General features: G+C 33.5%; 1 protein-coding gene across 1 annotated transcript in view; it reads left to right on the forward strand.

Moving 5' to 3' along the window:
- The window catches only part of LOC143251572 (uncharacterized protein CG43867-like), a 281,765-nt gene extending 275,681 nt beyond the window's left edge, over positions 1-6,084 (forward strand). The window contains exons 26-28 of the mRNA XM_076502847.1: positions 2,280-2,410; positions 3,070-3,199; positions 5,945-6,084. Coding sequence (XP_076358962.1) covers positions 2,280-2,410; positions 3,070-3,199; positions 5,945-5,992 — 309 coding nt within the window. The 3' untranslated portion in view covers positions 5,993-6,084. The remainder of the gene's footprint in view (positions 1-2,279; positions 2,411-3,069; positions 3,200-5,944) is intronic.
- Positions 6,085-20,311: the final 14,227 nt, after the last annotated feature.

Consider the following 20,311-nt stretch of genomic DNA (forward strand, 5'->3'; position numbering starts at 1 on the left):
CAGTAGTAGCAACTGGTTCGGACAACATCATAAAAAAACTGCATGAACCCTACAACCCTTGATATAACTCTTACAGCTCAACAACCGAACATTATTACGATAAGTCAGGATCACTTAGTGTTTCATCATTTCAATTGTACATCTGAATCAATGAGCTTGAAATATTTCGAGATTTATTTTCATTAGTAGCCCAAATGTAAATTTTAAGTAAAATTTGCACTATTTTTCTAGCATTTTTATTTTATATCTAACGTGTAAGTGTGCACTTGTAATTCTATTAGAAATATCATATTTAAATAACATAAAATTAAATGCACGTTTTATTAGGCAAAACAATGCATCTTAGTTTTAACACTGTATCGTCTGGCTAAGTGGTTAGGGCGCTCGACTCTCAATCTAAGGGTTGTGGGTTCGAATTTCCGTTACCGAACTTGCTCGTTCTTTCAGCCGCGGGGGCGTTATAATGTGACTATTAATCCAACTGTTCGTTGGTAAAAGAGTAGCCCAAGATCTAAAAGTTGATGGTGATGACCAGTTGCCTTTCCTCTAGTCTTACACTGCTAATTAGGGACTGCTAGCGCAGATAGTCTTCCTGTAGGTTTTTACGAAATTCCATACAAACCAAAGTTTTAGTTAGGCGTAGTCGATGCAATATCGCATTTTGCACTTTTTACTTAGTAGGACAAAACGTCTGAAGCTGGTACTATACATGTTCACGACCTGTAGTAATAATTCTAGAATAAGTACCTTGGCTTACAGCTACTCCTTTCTTCACCAATTATTTTCTAAGTGATGACTCTAGTTATGGACTATTATATCTCTACAGCACAAGTTCTCCTGTAGAAGATTTATGTACAATACACCGAAGACTGTTTTTTTATCCCACTCTCTTTTTTTACATGTTCATGAACTCTATTCGGACAATGACTTCGAGATCTTATTTGATGAACTCAAAGGGACAGAAGGCCAATACGAGTGTATGCAAATCGCATAGCATACACTGTCGTTTGTACTTGTATCGGGCAGAAAACCTGACATATGGAATTAAACGTGTCACTGAATTTGTTTTTGTTGATGGAACCAAGTATTACTGGTATACAATTCGAATATAAATCTGGCATAACTTGCGGTTCCGTGATATTAGCACATTAACATGACAGTATGGAGAGTTGAACTTGCCATTTTTCACGAGTTTCCGGATGTTTAATTTATTACAGCTGTAATCTACAACTATCATAAGTTCTATGAGAAACTTTTCACGGTATGCTCTTTACCAAAATGATAATAAGTAATCTGAATTTTTGCAGATACTTGTGTAGACATATACTATGTCCTATTTGACGGCATACTTCCACTTCCGACATCCCACTTACCGTTTAACAAGTTGCCTTCCATTTTGTTTTACGCTTTGGTAGAAGCCTGTAAACACGGCCCTTATGTCGTTTTTGTGGACCTAAATTCGTGCAGGTGATCTTGATTACTATTCAGAGGGCGGTTCCTACCTTAGCTACAACAGATCTTTGTATTATTGGGTTATTTTGGTGAAAAGCTGCTCAGCTTTATTCACTGTTTTCGATACGATGATAGAGGTGGGAAGCAGTTTGTTTTATGTTACTAGAATCACTCTTTTTACCGAACTATTAGACATACCTTTTTTTTTTTCTTTAAACGCTAAACTTTCATTGCTAATATTGTTTTCTTTAAATCGCGGAATAGTAGAAATTTGTTATTTACTTTTACCTTAAATGTTGAACGTAATCATATTTTATTTTTAGAGATGAAACTTTGTACAGAAATTAATCTTTTACCCCACAAATAGCTATTTTAAAAGTTCATTTTGTTTGTATAAATTTGCGTGAGAAATCCTGTAAAATAACTTTCCAAAAATGGGTCAATTTTAGGCATCACGTTGTTTTACAAATCAAGAGACTTCAACTGAGTTAAGTGAAAAGTGTAGTTACATGCATGATGAGTTGCTAGGGGCAAGTTTCTTGGTCATTCAACCTTCTATCCTATAACAACTATGTGCACAGAATGAGAATTGGTATTATTACTAGAAGAAATCGTGGAGATACTGTTGCAATAGTTATCAAAGTATTGCTGTTACAAACAACTTTGTTCATATTTTAAATCTTTGTAAATGTATCACTCAGGCATAAACAGTTCCTGGTTCAGCATGCCAACTGTACATCAATACACGTTTTTAAGAAAACTCTAAACTTCGAGAAATTTAGGTTGCTTATTTTACACATTCTGTTAACGTAAAATGCTCTTTACAGATAGAATTTGGCGACCTAGATGGGGATAAGGCTCGAGGTAGTGGAGTGCCTCATGGTAACCTAGAATATCAATTGGGACAAGTGTTGAACCGGTTTTTTCCACAGAGGTATAAGGAAGTTATGACAGAAGAGTAAGTATATCTCTGTCTAGCCCTTCTTGGTTATTTGTTTGACTATATTATATGTATTTGCATTTGCTCTTTCTTATATCTGTCTACCAGCCTTTCCATATTATCCGTATCTGTCTGTCTAGCTGGTTTGTTTACGTTTTCAACTAATTAAGTTATGCTTTTACCAGCTTTTCTCCGAAGTCATTTATCTTAAAGCGATTGCATTTGTAAATTAATAAAGTTATAAAACCTCTTTCCGCGTCAGTTAAAATGATTTCAAATTTAAGCTGTGATCCGTACGCGCTTTCGACGTTTCTTTTCACATAAAATATTTGTATAAAGCTAATGTACTCTTTACCTTTATGCATTCCGGAAATGTACGAACATTTATAATCCACTACAAGTGTTATATATATAATGACATGGAGCTATTTGGCCAGAAGTTAATGAAGTCAGTCAATGTACTGGAGATTTATAGAACAGAATGTTATATCAATTACAGTAGCATAAATCTATTGAACAATCATTTGTGGTGGATTTAATTTCCTTCGTTTGAGCGGTTAAAATAACTTCGATGTTTACTCTTGGTTATAAATGTTAACTTTGAAGTATTTTTTCTGCGTTAGTTATTTTATAACGTAACTAGCTGATCCAAAGTAAAGATTCGTAGCTTATTGCAGAGAGCTGCAAGAGACCATCAAAAAGAAATGGATGACATTGAAAAGCAGAACGGTGCTAGACTGTCTTCGCATTTATTTGAACTGTGCACGTAAGTGGCCCATGTGTGGTGCTGAACTCTTTATGTCTAAGGTAGGTTTTATTCTTCAACAGAAACGTTCAAGTTCATAACTTAACCTCAGAATTTTAGTTAGGTATCGCGTTTAAAGAAAACATGTGTTTAGTTCAGTGCAATTAGACACTAGTAACAAAAATTAAACGTTAACGATATTTCGATCTTTGCTTTTCAAAATTAGAAGTTAAAACAGACGTTGAACATTGACAAGATTTGTTTATTACAAATATCACAAATGCCAAGCAAGTAGAAAAATGCATTTACAAATATAAATAAAAAAGTTAAACAATTTTCCAGCATTTGGCTGAACAGATAAAGACAAAATAACTCGTTGGGAGGAACAAACTTAAAATGAATCTTTAGTTGCTAGTAGGCCCTCCTCTATTGTTTATAACTTTTCTGCATTGCTGATGACACTTCGGATGACTTGTTGGGGCAGCGGATTTAGGTCCAGTGGCTCGGTAAGCCAATCTAATACCTTTGGACCTTCATTAAAAAAAACAAAAACTGCTGCGTGATTCTGGCGGTGCGAGGATAGGTATTACCCTTTATTCTGCTGATACACGAATTCTTCTCTGACAGTACTGGTAAGAGACAAACAAAGAGTAGCCAGATTTTTTTCACGTAACATCTTGCTGTAAGGGATCTTCCACCCATCACATACAGCCACAACATACAGATCCCACTTCAGACCATGATTGAGCCACTCCCAAAGACATCATGGCAAGAAATGTTAAAAACTCCATCTGAAGGTCCTCACACATCGATCACTTGAAGATATGCAGAATCTACTCTGATCTACAAACAGTGCACAAGCCCATTATTGAAAAATCCAAGTGATATATTCCTCGTATACAAACGTCAGTCGGCCGTTTGGTGTCTTTTGGTTATTACAGGGGTCTAACTTAACGAGCTTACATTTTCAAAGCTAAAACGTTTTGTATCGAAATTTAATTTGACTTACGGTTACTTTTATAATGTCATTTACATATTTTTGATAAGTATCTCGCCTGATTGGGTCTGGTATGGCCTTGTCGATAAGTTCGTTCAACTCGCAATCCGTGGGTCGCAGGTGTGAATCCTTGCCATAATGGCCCTTTCAGCCTTGGGGACGTTATAAAGTGAAGGTCAATTCCATTATTAATTGATAAAAACGCAGCCCGAGAATTTATAATGGAAGTTTACTCTTTCTCTACTCTGTCACTGCTAAATTAGTGATTGTTAACGCGCTCGCATAACAGTGGGCAAAATTCAAAAACACAACAAACGAAAACTCGCCTGCATTTCAATTCCATACCCTGTGTATCAAATGAAGTGAAACAAAAACGGAAGACAGGTGTGGGCCCGGCATGGCGAAGCGTGTTAAGGCGTGCGACTCGTAATCTGAGGGTCGCGGGTTCGCATCCCCTTTGAGCCAAACATGCTCGCCCTTTCAGCCGTGGGGGCGTTATAATGTGACGGTCAATCCCACTATTCGTTGGTAAAAGAGTAGCCCAAGAGTTGGCGGTGGATGGTGATGACTAGCTGCCTTCCCTCTAGTCTTACACTGCTAAATTAGGGACGGCTAGAACAGATAGCCCTCGAGTAGCTTTGTGCGAAATTCAAAAAACAAAAAGACAGGTTTGAATCCAAACACTTTTGAAACAAATGATCCTCCAGTATGTGTAACGATAAATAATATATGAAAGTTCGAACCCCAGTTGCAGACTTACAACGTTAAAAACCGTGTTTCGATACTCGTGTTGGAGAGAGCACACATAACCCTTTGTGTAGCTTTGTGCTGAAATTCAAAAACAACAATATGAAAGTTCCGTTATATAATTAAGGAATGGTGACACGAAAAGTCTTAAGTTCTTCTACACTCTTCCAGTAAGATATCAACACATCACAGTAAGTCATTAAAATATTACTCATACAACCAAATATTATTTAAAATTCGATTAATACAGTAATTCTCCATTACATTATTTCTTTTTTACTGTTACTGTCCAAAGGTCCATTAAAGACTCGTTGCCATATTCACATGTATGATACCATTAACCACGATGTGTTACTAAACAAGGTACATTAGTTTGTTCATTATACACAGTGTTACTAGACATCGTTCCTTACTTTAATCATTATGCATAGTGTTATTAGACAACGTTTTTTTGTTTATTCATTATGCACAGTGTTATTAGAAAACGTTCTTTTGTCTATTTATTACGCACAGTGTTATTAGGCAACGTTCTTTTGTTTATTCATTACGCATGGTGTTGTTATTCACGTTTCGTTAGTATATTCATTATGTACAGCATGGCCAAGCGCGTAAGGCGTGCGACTCGTAATCCGAGGGTCGCGGGTTCGCGCCCGCTTCGCGCTAAACATGCTCGCCCTCCCAGCCGTGGGGGTGTATAATGTACAGTCAATCCCACTATTCGTTGGTAAAAGAGTAGCCCAAGAGTTGGCGGTGGATGGTGATGACTAGCTGCCTTCCCTCTAGTCTTACACTGCTAAATTAGGGACGGCTGGCACAGATATCCCTCTTGTAGCTTTGTGCGAAATTCCAAAACAAACAAACATTATGTACAGCTTTATTAGTCAAGCACTCATTAATACATTAGGTTAATAAGGTCAGCTTTAGTTAATGCCTTCAGATACAGGAAAACAGAAAAAAAAAAACCTATCTAAGTGTTCAATAATTTCTACATGTTGATACCGTTATTATATATATAAAATCAGGTGCGTAAATAGTTTTATATTTTATTTTATTATTTATGAAGCTGAAAACAAGGTCTAATGCTGCCCAGAAGGATGTTCAAGACCCCTGATTGGCTAGTACAACATACCTTTAATTTAATAATAATTTGTTGTATTTATTTAATTTGTTATTTGTTTACATTAAATATGTAACCAAACGTCATTTAGTGTGCTTTGAAGTACTGAAAGCGTTTCTGAATTCAAACAATAGTATCGAAAACACAGAAAATTTTAATCGAAACTTGTATGTTGCATACAAGTAAGGCCTCGACTCACAATTCGAAGGTTATGAGTTCGAATTCTGGTCACACCAAACATCTTCGCACTTCAGCCGTGGGTCGTTATAATGTGACGTCCAATTCCAGTATTCGCTGGAAAAAGAATTGCCCAAGAGTTCGCGGTGAGTGGTGATGACCAGCTGCCTTCCCGCTAGTCTAACACAGCTAAAGTAAGGACGGCTAGCGCTGATATCCCTCGTGTAGCTTTGCGAAAAATTCAAAAATAACAAACAAGAATAGAAATAATATTTCAAAGAATTAAAGGATATTTTTCGATAAAATTAAATTTAGGTTCTTGGGTATCGAATCTTACTTGTAGTGTCAAGAACCACGATCGTAACTCGTACTTTTCCTACTGGAGGATCTGATGTTTAATTAGAATTACGTTACTCCGCAATCATTAATATTACATTGCTTAGGTTTCCTAAATGATTATAGAACAAAAGAAAGTCGTGATTAACTGCACTGTTGGTTTGAAATGTCCTACTGTTTGTTAATCAAAAATAACCTTATGGACGTACTTCAATACCATTAAATAACTGGTTGGCATCAGGAACATAGCGATAAAATGAGTATTCGATCCCTGTGGCGGGTACAGCACAGATAGCCCATTGGGTAGCTTGCGCGTAATGACAAAGCAACTCACTGGAATGTAGTTTTAAGTTACACACGGTTTCTAACTGCTACATGTGTATTTTTTCCTCAACACCAACTGAGAATCTTTTCAATTCTTCTTTGAAAAATTTGATTTGACTTGATAGATTGCAAGTCGTTTTCTGTTTCTTTGGAGAAATGAAGGAAAGTATCTTGTGTCTCCCTGGAAGCACTCCAGCCAACTAGAGAAGAGTGAATATTTTTTTTCCTGGAGAATGGCAAGTAATTTTATGGTTTTCTGGAGAACTAGAAATTTTATATTTTTAGTTATATGTATATGTTTTCTTATAGCAAAACTACATCGGGCTATCTGCTGAATCCACCGAGGGGAATCGAACCTCTGATTTTAGCCTTGTAAATACGTAGACTTACCTCTGTACCAGTGGGGAACATAGTTTTAGTTGTTTTGTAGAGTTTGTACGTGCTTTTCAGCACTCTAGATCATTTTATATTTGTTAGGAGATCTAGAACCTGTTGTGTGTCTCTGCGATAAATTACACATATTTTATTTCTCAGCAGAATTACTGATTACACATATAATTATTTTTACGCTTGCTTCGATAAATAAATATGGTGAACTGAAGGAGGAAGTTGTAATTCACATGATGTTATTTATACATTAATTTCCGTTTGTTGTAAGTAGGTATATGTTGGAGAAACGGAAAAATGTAATATCAGAAATGCAAATAATAACCATTACCTATTAGAAAAATACAATAAATGTACTGTGGAAAAAAACTATTTTGAAAACTTTTTCCCCAATATTTCTATTACAGTATTATTGTGAAAAAAGCTTATTTTATGAACTATTTTATTAATAAATTTAAAACCACATTAAATATTATGTAGTTCAACATACAGATGGAGTTTACAACACACATTTATAAAGCTTTAAGGTGAAAAAAACAAAAAACTCGGGAAGATTTTCATCGGTAAGCAGGTCTTTTTCGAGAAAGTTAGGGCGAAAAAGTCAAGATGAACCTGACCTTCCCGAGACCTTATACTCCAATCCCGACGAAACAGAGCGAGAAAACATTACTGTATAATTTGAAGAGTATCCCGGTTGATACGAAACTGGTGTTTCAGGTCTTTGTGTATTTGTGGTTTTACTTATTTCTTTGAAATTAACACTAATAAATAAGGATTTAAAAAAATTAAAGTGATTTTTTATTGTTTTATATTACCGTTAATTGTTTAGGTTCTCAACCTAAACAGTTAACAGTTGGGTGATAAAATCACCCAAATGCGTTGAGAATACAGAGATGCCAACTATTTCAAATAACTAAGCGTAATGATTGTAGACAGAGCCCGTACAGATATTGTACAACCAGTGGATACAGTATTGAGTCATTCTTGTCTGTGGATCCATCTGTGGCGAAACTGTAAACACTGTTAGTAAGTGTGCTTGAAATCATTTTGTCATCTTCATAACCCAACATTTGTACAATGGCTGTAGTTTTGGTTCTAGCACAGCCATATTTTTTCGCTATATCAGAGTTTTGGAACATTTTTCTGAATAGATGTCTTGCATGATTGGCTACAGCTAGGGGTTAATTATGAGCAATGACGAATTGCACGAACATCACTTCTGCATTTATAGTGTCATATTCTGAAAATGTCGTTATCTGTACAGTTTTTGTCTTCGCCTCAGCCTTTTGTTGGTGAGATACCGATTTTGTATGTCTGGAACAATCATCCCGCCATACGCCACAGGAAAATCGATGTGACAAACTGTACAAAACGCATGACTGTCACTGATTTTTGATGCAATGACCGGATATTTTGTACTATACTCTTTCCAAAATTTTGGTTTCACAGTTTTAGTCCTTTTAGATTTTCCAGAAACAAGACAATCTGGTGAATGAGGCCTCTTTTTTTTCCATCTTGTGAATGATCGCATTGGTGTTTCTATACCGCTTAGAAAACGAGAAATACCCATCTACGCGAGCGCTGATTGGCTGACAAGCACTGATGACGTAACTATGGATTTTCTCACGTACCCAGTATGGAGAAGCACCGCACTCAAACTATTGGTAGACGTCGGAGATACAAATATTTTTTATTATTTCAAGCACAAACATGATTATCGCAAATAGCCATTTGGACTTTGTCTTTTATTTATTATCAAAATTTATTTGTATCTCACTAGAAATTATCTTTTCACCCTTTCAAGCCCTGGGGAAACAATTTATCACTTTATTGTATAGGCCTATATAATATATAATAATTTGAGAGTTGCAACAAGTCGTAATATTTGTCTATATGAGCGTACAGTCGTAATGTATACACCAAAATCATAATGATTACGCTCAAATCGTAATGGTTGGCAACTCTGAGAATATTCCGCTTATCACACAAACGTTGTAGTTAAACTAGTCAGCAGTCGTAGAAAATCACCTTAAATTTAAGAAGGCGAGTTCTTACAGTTACACCCACGACGTCTCAGCTTTCTACTGTCTAACATTTCTATTAATTAAGCTCCCAACTTACATCATTACAAAAAACAAAACAAAACATTAAATTCTACCTTAAACGTTCTTACGTAGTTTTTAGTCCTAACTTCTTCCATTTCTCTTGAAGATTTTTCCAAATATAAAACGAAAACGTTGAAGACAAGCCCTACCACTTGAAGCTAGTCTTGTCGTCCCGCTATTTTGAATAAATTTGTTTAGAAAAAAATATTAGTAGCTACTTATAAATCAAAGTAACTAACGCCCCTTCACTTTATTTTTATAAAGTATTTTCCTGACTGTAGTTTAGTTTCCAAAATATTTGGGCCCGACATGGTTAAGTGTGTTAAGGCGTTCGACTTGTAATCCGAGGGTCGCGGGTTCGAATCCCGGTCACACCAAACATACTCGCCCTTTCAGCCGTGGGAGCGTTATAATGTGACGGTCAATCCCACTATTCGTTGGTAAAAGAGTAGCCCAAGAATTTGTGGTGGGTGGTGATGACTAGCTGCTTTCCCTCTAGTCTTACACTGCTAAATTAGGGACGGCTAGCGCAGATAGCCCTTGATTAGCTTTGACTAGAGGAAAGGCAGCTAGTCATCATCACCCATCGCCAACTCTTTGGCTACTCTTTTACCAACGAATAGTGGGATTGACCGTCACATTATAACGCCCCCACTATTGAAAGGGGCGAGCATATTTGGTGCGACTGGATTTAAATACTAACAATGCAACTACAAAAACTGTGCAAAAAGGAAAGATGGTGATTAAAAGTGTATTTAATTTACGAATCTACGAGATTATAAGATGAAGCCATTGTCAGCATTCCATTGTTTTAAAGACTATGTGTTATTGAACTGAAATCGTTATAAGTGTGCAACCATTTTGTTTACCCTGAGATTAAGAAACTAAGTTAGTTTTAAGCAAACAATAATTATACACACTTAGATTAGGAAGCGGATTCATTATTGGTCTACAGGCTTATCTTGATACAACGTGATGTATACTCAAAAATCATAATATAAAGTTATGTTTAGCTATAAACTGTGCGATGTATACGCTGAGATTATAACATGGAGTCATGCTTAGATTCAAAGTACACACCGTACAATTTCAAAGTACTTTTAAAGTCATGCTTAGATTCAAAGTACACACCGTACAATTTCAAAGTACTTTTAAAGTCAGGCTTAGATTCAAAGTACACACCGTACAATTTCAAAGTACTTTTAAAGTCATGCTTAGATTCAAAGTACACACCGTACAATTTCAAAGTACTTTTAAAGTCATGCTTAGATTCAAAGTACCTTTTAAAGTCATGCTTAGATTCAAAGTACACACCGTACAATTTCAAAGTACTTTTAAAGTCATGCTTAGATTCAAAGTACACACCGTACAATTTCAAAGTACTATTAAAGTCATGCTTGGATTCAAAGTACACACCGTACAATTTCAAAGTACTATTAAAGTCATGCTTAGATTCAAAGTACACACCGTACAATTTCAAAGTACTTTTAAAGTCATGCTTAGATTCAAAGTACACACCGTACAATTTCAAAGTACTATTAAAGTCATGCTTAGATTCAAAGTACACACCGTACAATTTCAAAGTACTTTTAAAGTCATGCTTAGATTCAAAGTACACACCGTACAATTTCAAAGTACTTTTAAAGTCATGCTTAGATTCAAAGTACTTTTAAAGTCAGGCTTAGGTGAAAACTATATGATATATACCCTGAAATTATATGACATAAAGTTATGGTTAAGTATGGATTGTGATATATAAATGTAAGAACCTCCTCTTATGTTGCTTAACCTAGTACTTTGATTCAGTTCTCAAACTTATCAATTTCCATTTAAAAATCGTTTTTTTTTAAATACTCATATTTTTATTAAAGTAAATGTATTATGCACACCTAACAGAACTAATCTTAATGCTAAGGCTTAAAAATGTTTTATAATAATCGCAGGTAAGTCAGTAGATTTTTTACAGACACAGCAATTAAGTGGACAAACTTAACACTTTACCAAGGTAAAACGGAATACCTCTTTTACGGAGGTATAAGATATATAGTCATGTACTCGTTAGAAGTTTCATGCAATGGGTGTGTTTATACCCATAATTATAAACAGAAGTTATTTGCCTTTGCGGAATAAAGTAAATTCAGCTTTTTACGTTACGTTTTTTAAATTATGTGCGAATGAGAAACTGAATTGGAATCTTTTAAGATTAAATTTATACATATACTTCTTATTGATTACTTCCTGTAAATAACATATCGATCAGATGAATAACTTAGAAAAAGCATAATGCTTAACATTTATATAACTGGTGCGATAACTGTGAACATTGCAGTTACAACTACTTGATTTTAGAGGGCGTTGTAAAATAAATATTTTTAGTACAGTTGTTCAAACGGTTATCGATGGATCAATTTGTGAGAACCCACTTGATTTTAACCGCGTTATATTCGTTCCTACCTCTTGCTGTATATTTGAACTAAAATATACACGTCTATTGCATCTTGTATAAAATGTTGTGAATAAATATTAATGACACCTAACCGTGTTATATCAACAGAAGAGACAGATTCATGTTAAAAATGCTCCCCCCCATCATCACATACACAAACGTAGAGATTTTTTCCTCAACTCTTAAACAGTGGAGATGTTGTAGGTAGCAGCATCAATTGATGATGACTGCCATTTAAGGGTTAAAGGTTATTCATCAAAAGTGCACATCATGCATTTAAATATCGTTGAAAGTGTCTGCTTAGACTCTTGCTCAGCTTTTTTAAAAGTGTGTTTCTGAACGTTTGTGATTATTTTAATTTTAACTTATACTTACTTCCATCAGTATATTAGATTTGGTGGAAACTATATTTATAGTTGTCTACTCAGTTTTAAACTTCACTGTTATCAAAACAAACTACTAATTTTCATTTTATTACTTAAAGCAGAATTATTAATTATAACCATTTTTTGTACCTTTTATCAATTATATTTATTATTTCTATATTACTTATCTATAACAAATGATCATTATAGGTTTTTAACCATTATTAATTTGTAATTCATACTTTAATAAGTATCATGAGAATTAATTGTTATGTATTGTTTTAATAAAAATACGTTATTATTAAATTTATTTCGAAGTGCGTTTTCATCTATATTAAGTTTATTATTTTCTAACAATCAAAATTATATTTTAGTTAACTTAATGCTGAAATCTAATTCTCTGTTTGCTATAAATAGACCAGTAATGTATGATATTAAAGGTTTCTTTATTTGATATTGTAAAATTAATCTTCAATCAATATAATTTACTGTTTTTTGAATATTATAAATTATATTATTCGTGTAACTAATTTACGGTTACTTTATTGTTACAACGTAGATTATTAAAGTATTTAATTACTGATTATTCTATGATTAGCACTTAGATTAATTAATTCAGGGTGTTTCTTGTTACAAAACTAAATCATCAATACATCTAATTGGAGTTCACTTCACTGGTACAAACTTGTAAAACGTAAATTCTTATTATATTACAATTAACGGTTTTATTATAGTTATCTCAGTAACGCATTTTACCTAGGGTTATTTTCATATTACATAATATGTCACAAATGTATCTTTTTCTAGGTTATTTTATTGTTAGAAAATATCATTAGCTCATTCACTAACTCCTACAACGTTCTTCTATCTTTTCGAATTGACTTCATTGTTATAAATTATATTATCATTATACCTAATTTGAGATTAATTTACAGTGACGAACTAGATTTTTAATGTTTCTAGTTAACGGTTGTTTTATTAGGAAAACGAATGCTAAAGTTTGTAATTCCAAATTATTTTATTTTCAGAAGCAATATAATATATATCTAACTAACGGTTACTATATTGTCACAAACTAAAACATTATCAAATTCAAATGTAGATAATTAATAGTTGTTTTACTGTTACAAACTAGATGACTAGTATATTTAGTTGAGACTTAATTCAAGTTTATAAACTAGACGACTACTTTAATTAATTCTAAGTTACTTCACAGTTACAACCAAGATTATTAATAAAAAATTAATTTAGTATTAAAAGTTAGACTATGAATATGTCTAAATCAAGGTTAATTTACTGTAGCAAACTAAATCAATCTCATATATTGTTAACAGCTATATAACTATGTTTATTAGTACATATAATTAACTGTTACTTTAACGTTTAGAACGAAATCATGAATTTATTTAAGTTTATGTTACTATTACAACTGTAATTAATGTGCTAAAACAACAGCTGTTTTATTGTTATGTTACGCAAGTAATTAACACTTGTCTATTGTTAAAACTACCATTAATGTATCTGATTTTCAGGTTCTTTTAGTGTTAGAAACAATATCACTAGCTTATCTCAATAAAGGTTATTCAACAGCTATAAATTAGATCATTAAAGTATCTACCTAATTGTTACTCTATTGTTACAAACCATAGATGTCAAACTAGATTTTACTCTGTTTTGTTCAGGCTTACTTTAAATTTAAAAGTTAGATCACCGATACTTCTAATTAAAGGTTCTTTTCCTGTTAATAACCTAATCATTGATGTCTCTAACCAGTAATTCTGTTCCTATTACGAATTAAATCAATATCGCTACTGACGACAGGTTTTTAATTTTACAAATTAAATCAATAACGTATCATATAATTATATGCACCATATTTTTTTCCTACAGTTCTGTAAAGTCTATTTTGTATTTTGAAAATATAATTTACGAGACAAAAACTTTCAGACACGCATTTAGTAATGCTCCCTTTCTATCTTCATTTAATGTATGGTCCTTTGTTTTGGTGATGTGTTTGTATCTCAGAACAGCTGGTATGGGTATTAACATTTTTATTGATAAGAAGAGAACAATGTTTCGACCTTCTTGTCAGACACACGTCTTAGGGACGATAGTATAAACGGTACGGGATTGTAGGGGGCGTTGCAGTTGGAGTGTTTGTGTGTGTTTTCTTTTAGCAAAGCCATATCGGGCTATCTACTGAGCCCACCGAGGGGAGTCGAATCCATGATTTTAGCGTTGTAAATCCGTGGACTTACCGCTGTACTAGCGGGGGGCAATTGCAGTTGGATGTTAAATTTTTAATTAGTATAGATATAAAGGTGTTCCTTTATATTGGTTTAATTTTGGTTTTAGTTGCTGTATAAGTAGAGCTTCTTTGATTTTGCGTTTGTTTATATTTGTTTCCCTACTTAGTAGCTTGGTGTTTTCTATGATTATATTGTGTTTATTTGATTTGCAATGTTCAAAAACGTGAAGTGTTTTCTCTTGTGACAAAGTTTTTTTACTAGGTAGTCTTTTTTTATCTATCGTCGAGAATTTTTTGTTTCTTCTTGCAGTATGTTCTTGTACGAATGATTATTTTCAATAGTATTGGCCCGGCATGGCCAGGTGGGTAAGGCGTTCGACTCGTAATCCGAGGGTCGCGGGTTCGAATCCCGGTCACACCAAACATGCTCGCCCTTTCAGCCGTGGGAGCGTTATAATGTGACGGTCAATCCCACTATTCGTTGGTAAAAGAGTAGCCCAAAAGTTGGCGGTGGGTGGTGATGACTAGCTACCTTCCCTCTAGTCTTACACTGCTAAATTAGGGACGGCTAGTGCAGATAGCCCTCGAGTAGCTTTGCCCGAAATTCAAAAACAAACAAACAAATTTTCAATAGTAATACAAATTCAAGAGGAATATGAACAAACACGTTTATTTACAAAGAATATAATACAAAACAAGCAAGCAAAGGCAGGTTATACTATAACTGGGCATAATTTTTGGCTCTTGCATGAGATCTGGTATGATTTTGACCCCAATATCACGTGATATACATGTACTTTTCCAGCTATATTTCACCGTTCTGAACCAAAGCTGCTCTTTTAATAATTAATTGAAAACAGTGTAACTCACGTATTATAAGAGTAATGGGATTAACTTTTCCATCATTTTACAGGGTCGAGTTAAAAGCTGTGATATATCTTCGTGTGGGTACGTTGGTTACTAATGTAGACATTTATTTAATCATCATAACTCCTGAAGTAATTATTTGTTTTTTACTAAACAACGAGATTACCCTGGGTCATTAAATCAAGCAGCTTTGTATTACTTGTATGTAAGGTTTACATGGCGAGATTTTACAGTTTGCGATACCTTACATTACTTGAATCAATACATTGACCTACACAAACATTTAATGTTTAGTGGTTCTGTAGTTTATTTATGGTGAAGACTGGCATGGCCAGGTGGTTAAGACACTCGACTCATAATCTGAGGGTTGCGGGTTCGAATCCTCGTCACACCAAACATGCTCGTCCTTTCATCCGCGGGCCCGTTATAATGTGCAGTCAATCCACTATTCGTTAGTAAAAGAGTAGCACAAAAGTTGGCGGGGGATGTTACTGACTAGCGTCTTTCCTTCTAGTCTTACACTGCAAAATTAGGGACGGTTAGCGCAGATATCCCTCGTGTAGCTTTGCGCGAAACCCAAAAACAAACAATTTACTGGTCATGCAAACTAGTGAAGCTTAGTATACAGGCGTTTAGTGTCACACAGTGCTTAAACCAGTTTATTCCAACCCTGGGAGTGTACTGTAATATTTTATCAAACATCGTAATGTATTTTAAAATAAACCAACAAAAACATTTTGTATTATGAATTTTTATGTATTTTAGAAACTCATAAGTCTCTTTTCTTTATATCACTCTTACTATCAGAAGTTTTGGAAGAACCTTTAGTGATAATCAAAGAGACACTAAAGTTACTGCATCTCCATTAATTCATATTCCAAGTTTTTATCAGTGTTTAAAATGGTGTCTCTTAGAACTACACCACTGATACGTACGGTGTTCCGGTGATACCGCGCGTATTAACATGCGTTGGTTATTACTGTTATTACATTTTACTGTCGGATATCGTTCTAGGAATAACTCAGTGTGGGTTTATATGTAGGATGGCGTCACTTTACACTATTTCAATTCAGCGTGACGCATGCTCTTTCAGAAGGAAGTACACATTTCTTTAAAGATCAAAACAACAGTTATTATAAGAACATTCATTGTGACTTGTTCGTTTAAGCGACCTTTCTATTAAGGAGGTTAAACATTAAGAAAATACATATTTTATAACATCATTAAATACCTTGTAAGACTTAAAATGATGTATGTGATTATTGGTTTAATAGTGTGTATTCCGGTCTCAAAACTCAGCTGTTATAGTATTCTCACAGTGTTTATTGTCAGGAAACTGTTATCCCATGTTAGAAAGATTTTGTTTAAACGTTAAGACCGTACAACACTGTATCTTAGAACGGTTGGTATGGATATTAACACTTTTATTGATAATTAGAGAACGACGTTTCGACCTTCCTAGGTCATCTTCAGGTTAACAGAACCTGTTAATCTGAGGTACATTTTTATTTCAAGTGGGTTTCTCGTCATCAGGAGCGTACGACGCTGTTAATGTAGGGTGTTTTACGCCTTTGTTATTGTACGATACAATATTTTCTGAACAATCACATAATTTGTCATCGTAATCTCTTAACATTTTCAGAATTTACGTTCTTTGGTTTTCATGTTTTATACGCATATACAGTTTTAGTTATTCTAGTACTGATTCTTTATTCTTTGAACTGAATTTTTCCATCATATTATTACAGGTTTTTCTTATCTTGCTGTTTATGTGTTTTTAAATATGTTTTATTTCGTCGAAGTACTAATTTTAAGTCGTTCTTATAATTATTTCTTAGTCCACTTAAGTTTTTTGACATTCTTTTTTATGGTGATAACATTTATTATTACATGCATTTCAGCTTTTCTCAGCTATTTCTTCTTCAGATTTCTTGATTACTTCATTTGTAGTCATCCAAGTGTGTTCAATTGGAATGCCGAATAGAAAGCGTGCCAAATACGTACCTGTAAATGTCAGTGATTAACTCCTAAGAGTTCTGTGATGTTTTGCACGTACAAGAGCAATGTCAGTGATAGACCAATTACAGTCATGCGCATGTTTACGTGGGAAGTATGAAACATAATGTTTGTAGCGAGTGAAAATCGAATGAAAACGTTTTAATAGATTACAGTAAAAGCGCGAACATGGTATAGAAGTAAGTGTTATTAAAATTCAAAACTGCTTTTTTATGCGAGAAATAGTTTCAATTAACTAATCAGCTTTAAGTAATTTTCCCGACGTGGTTATATATCATTAATCTATAATTCGATCGACCTGTATCTTTTCTATCTACTTGTCTATTTATAGTCAGGCCTGAATTTCTAGATACAAAGTTTCATTTTTCTGTAGGCTAATTTGATAATGGTAATCGTGTTACGTATTATAATTTATCCCGGACGAGTCTCTGATTAAATATTCTACGTATTACAACTTCAAATAGCCTGAAACCTTAATTTTAATTTAGAAGGTAATTGAATGTCGATATGTATTAAATTTATGATATTTGTCAACAAGATTGACACACATTTTCTTTCTCAACACAAATATATTTTAATATACATACAAAAACAGTTTATAATAACGTTTATTACAAATAATGATTTATATACAAAAAATGTACAAACTTACGAACAATACTAAGTCTTCTATCTGGTATGGAACTGAATATTTTATCGACAGTTCATAATGAGTGAATTAATTTTATGTTGATACACAAGTACAATTCACTTAAATGGTCAGCTCTATTCTTGGCTAGCTTGACGAGGTTTACAAGCTGACTTTTCACCGAGGAAAATATCTAATGTCCTTGTAGAAATGCCAGGAAATACTTGTAAAAGTTAATTCTCTGTAGTTTGTAATGTTGAAACGTTCCTGGTTAAATATCTTAAGTTTTCCTATTAGTAAGCGCTTATCACAGTTATAGCTTCCGATGTATTTAGTATACTGACAATAGCAAACCGTAAATATTATGAAAACTGTTTCTTGGAACGTCGATTTATAAACATTTGACGAGTTTCTCGAAAGTTGAGTTGGAAACAAAGTAAAACTATATTGTTGATTCTTATACTAAAGAATCTTCTACAAATTTATAAAAAAAGTCGGGACTTTCGCAATATACATTTAATAATACAAGTTACGTGCATTCCTAAATATATAGTAAACTAAAACAAACATAGATATTGAAATAAGTATATAATATTAAATCTGTTACAATCGAGAAACAGGAAGATATACTTTACCTAATGTATATATTTCTAACACTTAATATAACTGAAGAAACATCTGAAAATGAAAAAAAAAGCCGTTTTTATTACGTGATGTCTTTAATACTCCAGGGATTTTTTTTTCAATTTTGTATAAATATCATTATCAAAGATACGTAGTGCCCTAAATCATAAAAGGATGAATGGAGTCCATTCTAACAAAAAATGTGCCAATTTTTGTATTTTTTACTCAGTTTCTGACAAGTGTTAGCTAATTAATGTTGGTGCACATTTTAAAGAAAGTAAGTCGTCACTATCCTGCAAAACATTTCAATGCTATACAATTACTGGGTGTATTATATTCTGTTCCTTAGGTGTCGTTCCACAACTTACCAGAATAGTTCAGTTAGATTTAAGTTGGGGTAGTGGGGCGGCTATGAGTACCGACGATATGATTAATGGCTTATCGTCACTATAGTGTGTACACATATTTCGATGGTGCCTTCATATCTTCAGGTATAATTCAATATTTTAATGTGTACATCTTTACTGAGTATTCAACCAATATGTTTTTTTTAAATCAGATATGTTTTTAAAATAGTTTCGTTTGGTAAAATAAAAATTCCAAAACTCAAACTTTGCGGTAGAAGAGAAAATTGTTTATGTGTGATACAGAGAGGTGATACTTTCGTAGTGAAGTGTGAGGGATATATTTGCTTTAATTAGAGCTGCGATAATATAACGGGCTATGTCATGTAAATTATAATAGAAATCGTATAGCATAAATATAAAACTGACTGACATTTTTTTCAATAGCTACAATTTCTATCTGTACTATATGGATAACGCATATAATGATAGATTACTTACAAGTAATGGAATATTAAAGTAAATAAATATGGCGAAAGCAACTACCCAGCACAAGATATTGTAGTTGTAACTATGAATAACACAAAATCTTTAATTACTATGTATTCCCAGATCTTTACCATTTACTTTAGGCATAAGCAATTGGGAAATAACACGTTCTGCCCAGGAACAAGAAAAAGTAAAAATTTGTTTCCTAATGTTATATAATGTTTTTAAGAAAGAAAGAATTTTATCCTTTTTATATTTTGCTTCAAGTTAATAGACATTTGTGAAACACGTTTTTAAATATACATATGCATCAACTTTTTCATTTCATAATGTAGAAATTATGATATTTCTATAAAACTTTAATTGTATGGGATCTTAGGATATTACGAGCCGTGGTCTCTGTCCACGCACTTGTTTGTTTTTGCGTTTCTCACGCAGCGGGTGAAAAGCTGCACACGCAGGCGAAACTTAACATTCATCACTTTTAATATAACGGGAGAACAGGCATGAACAATGTTGATACTAACTTTTATGTCAGAAGCAGGATATTCTACACTAAATTGTTACGAATTAATTACACTATCATTCAAATTTCAAAATGTGATGTAATTAAAACAATAAAAACTTGAATTTACTTCAGTTATCGTTGAGTGACTCTTAGCATGATTCAAATATTTAACAATTACTTTTCACAAGAGTAGTACTAGTAGATCATGGCTTTGGTTCTGAGTGAAGCCAAGAGTACAAACAATAAATCTTTCAAAAGACAATGAAACTATCTAAATTCATAGATTCACTTAAACTTACTCGCCATTGGGGAAGGGTACTTTGCTTGTATATCATAATTGTAGAAAAATGACGACTATTTCTTTGGACGTTGTTGGATAGAACATATTTCTCCATTGAAAATCAAAATACTGTTCGGTTAACGATCACACTAGAACTTCACTGGTTGTT

This window comes from Tachypleus tridentatus, chromosome 1 (genome assembly GCF_004210375.1).
Source record: "Tachypleus tridentatus isolate NWPU-2018 chromosome 1, ASM421037v1, whole genome shotgun sequence".
Classification (NCBI taxonomy): domain Eukaryota; kingdom Metazoa; phylum Arthropoda; class Merostomata; order Xiphosura; family Limulidae; genus Tachypleus; species Tachypleus tridentatus.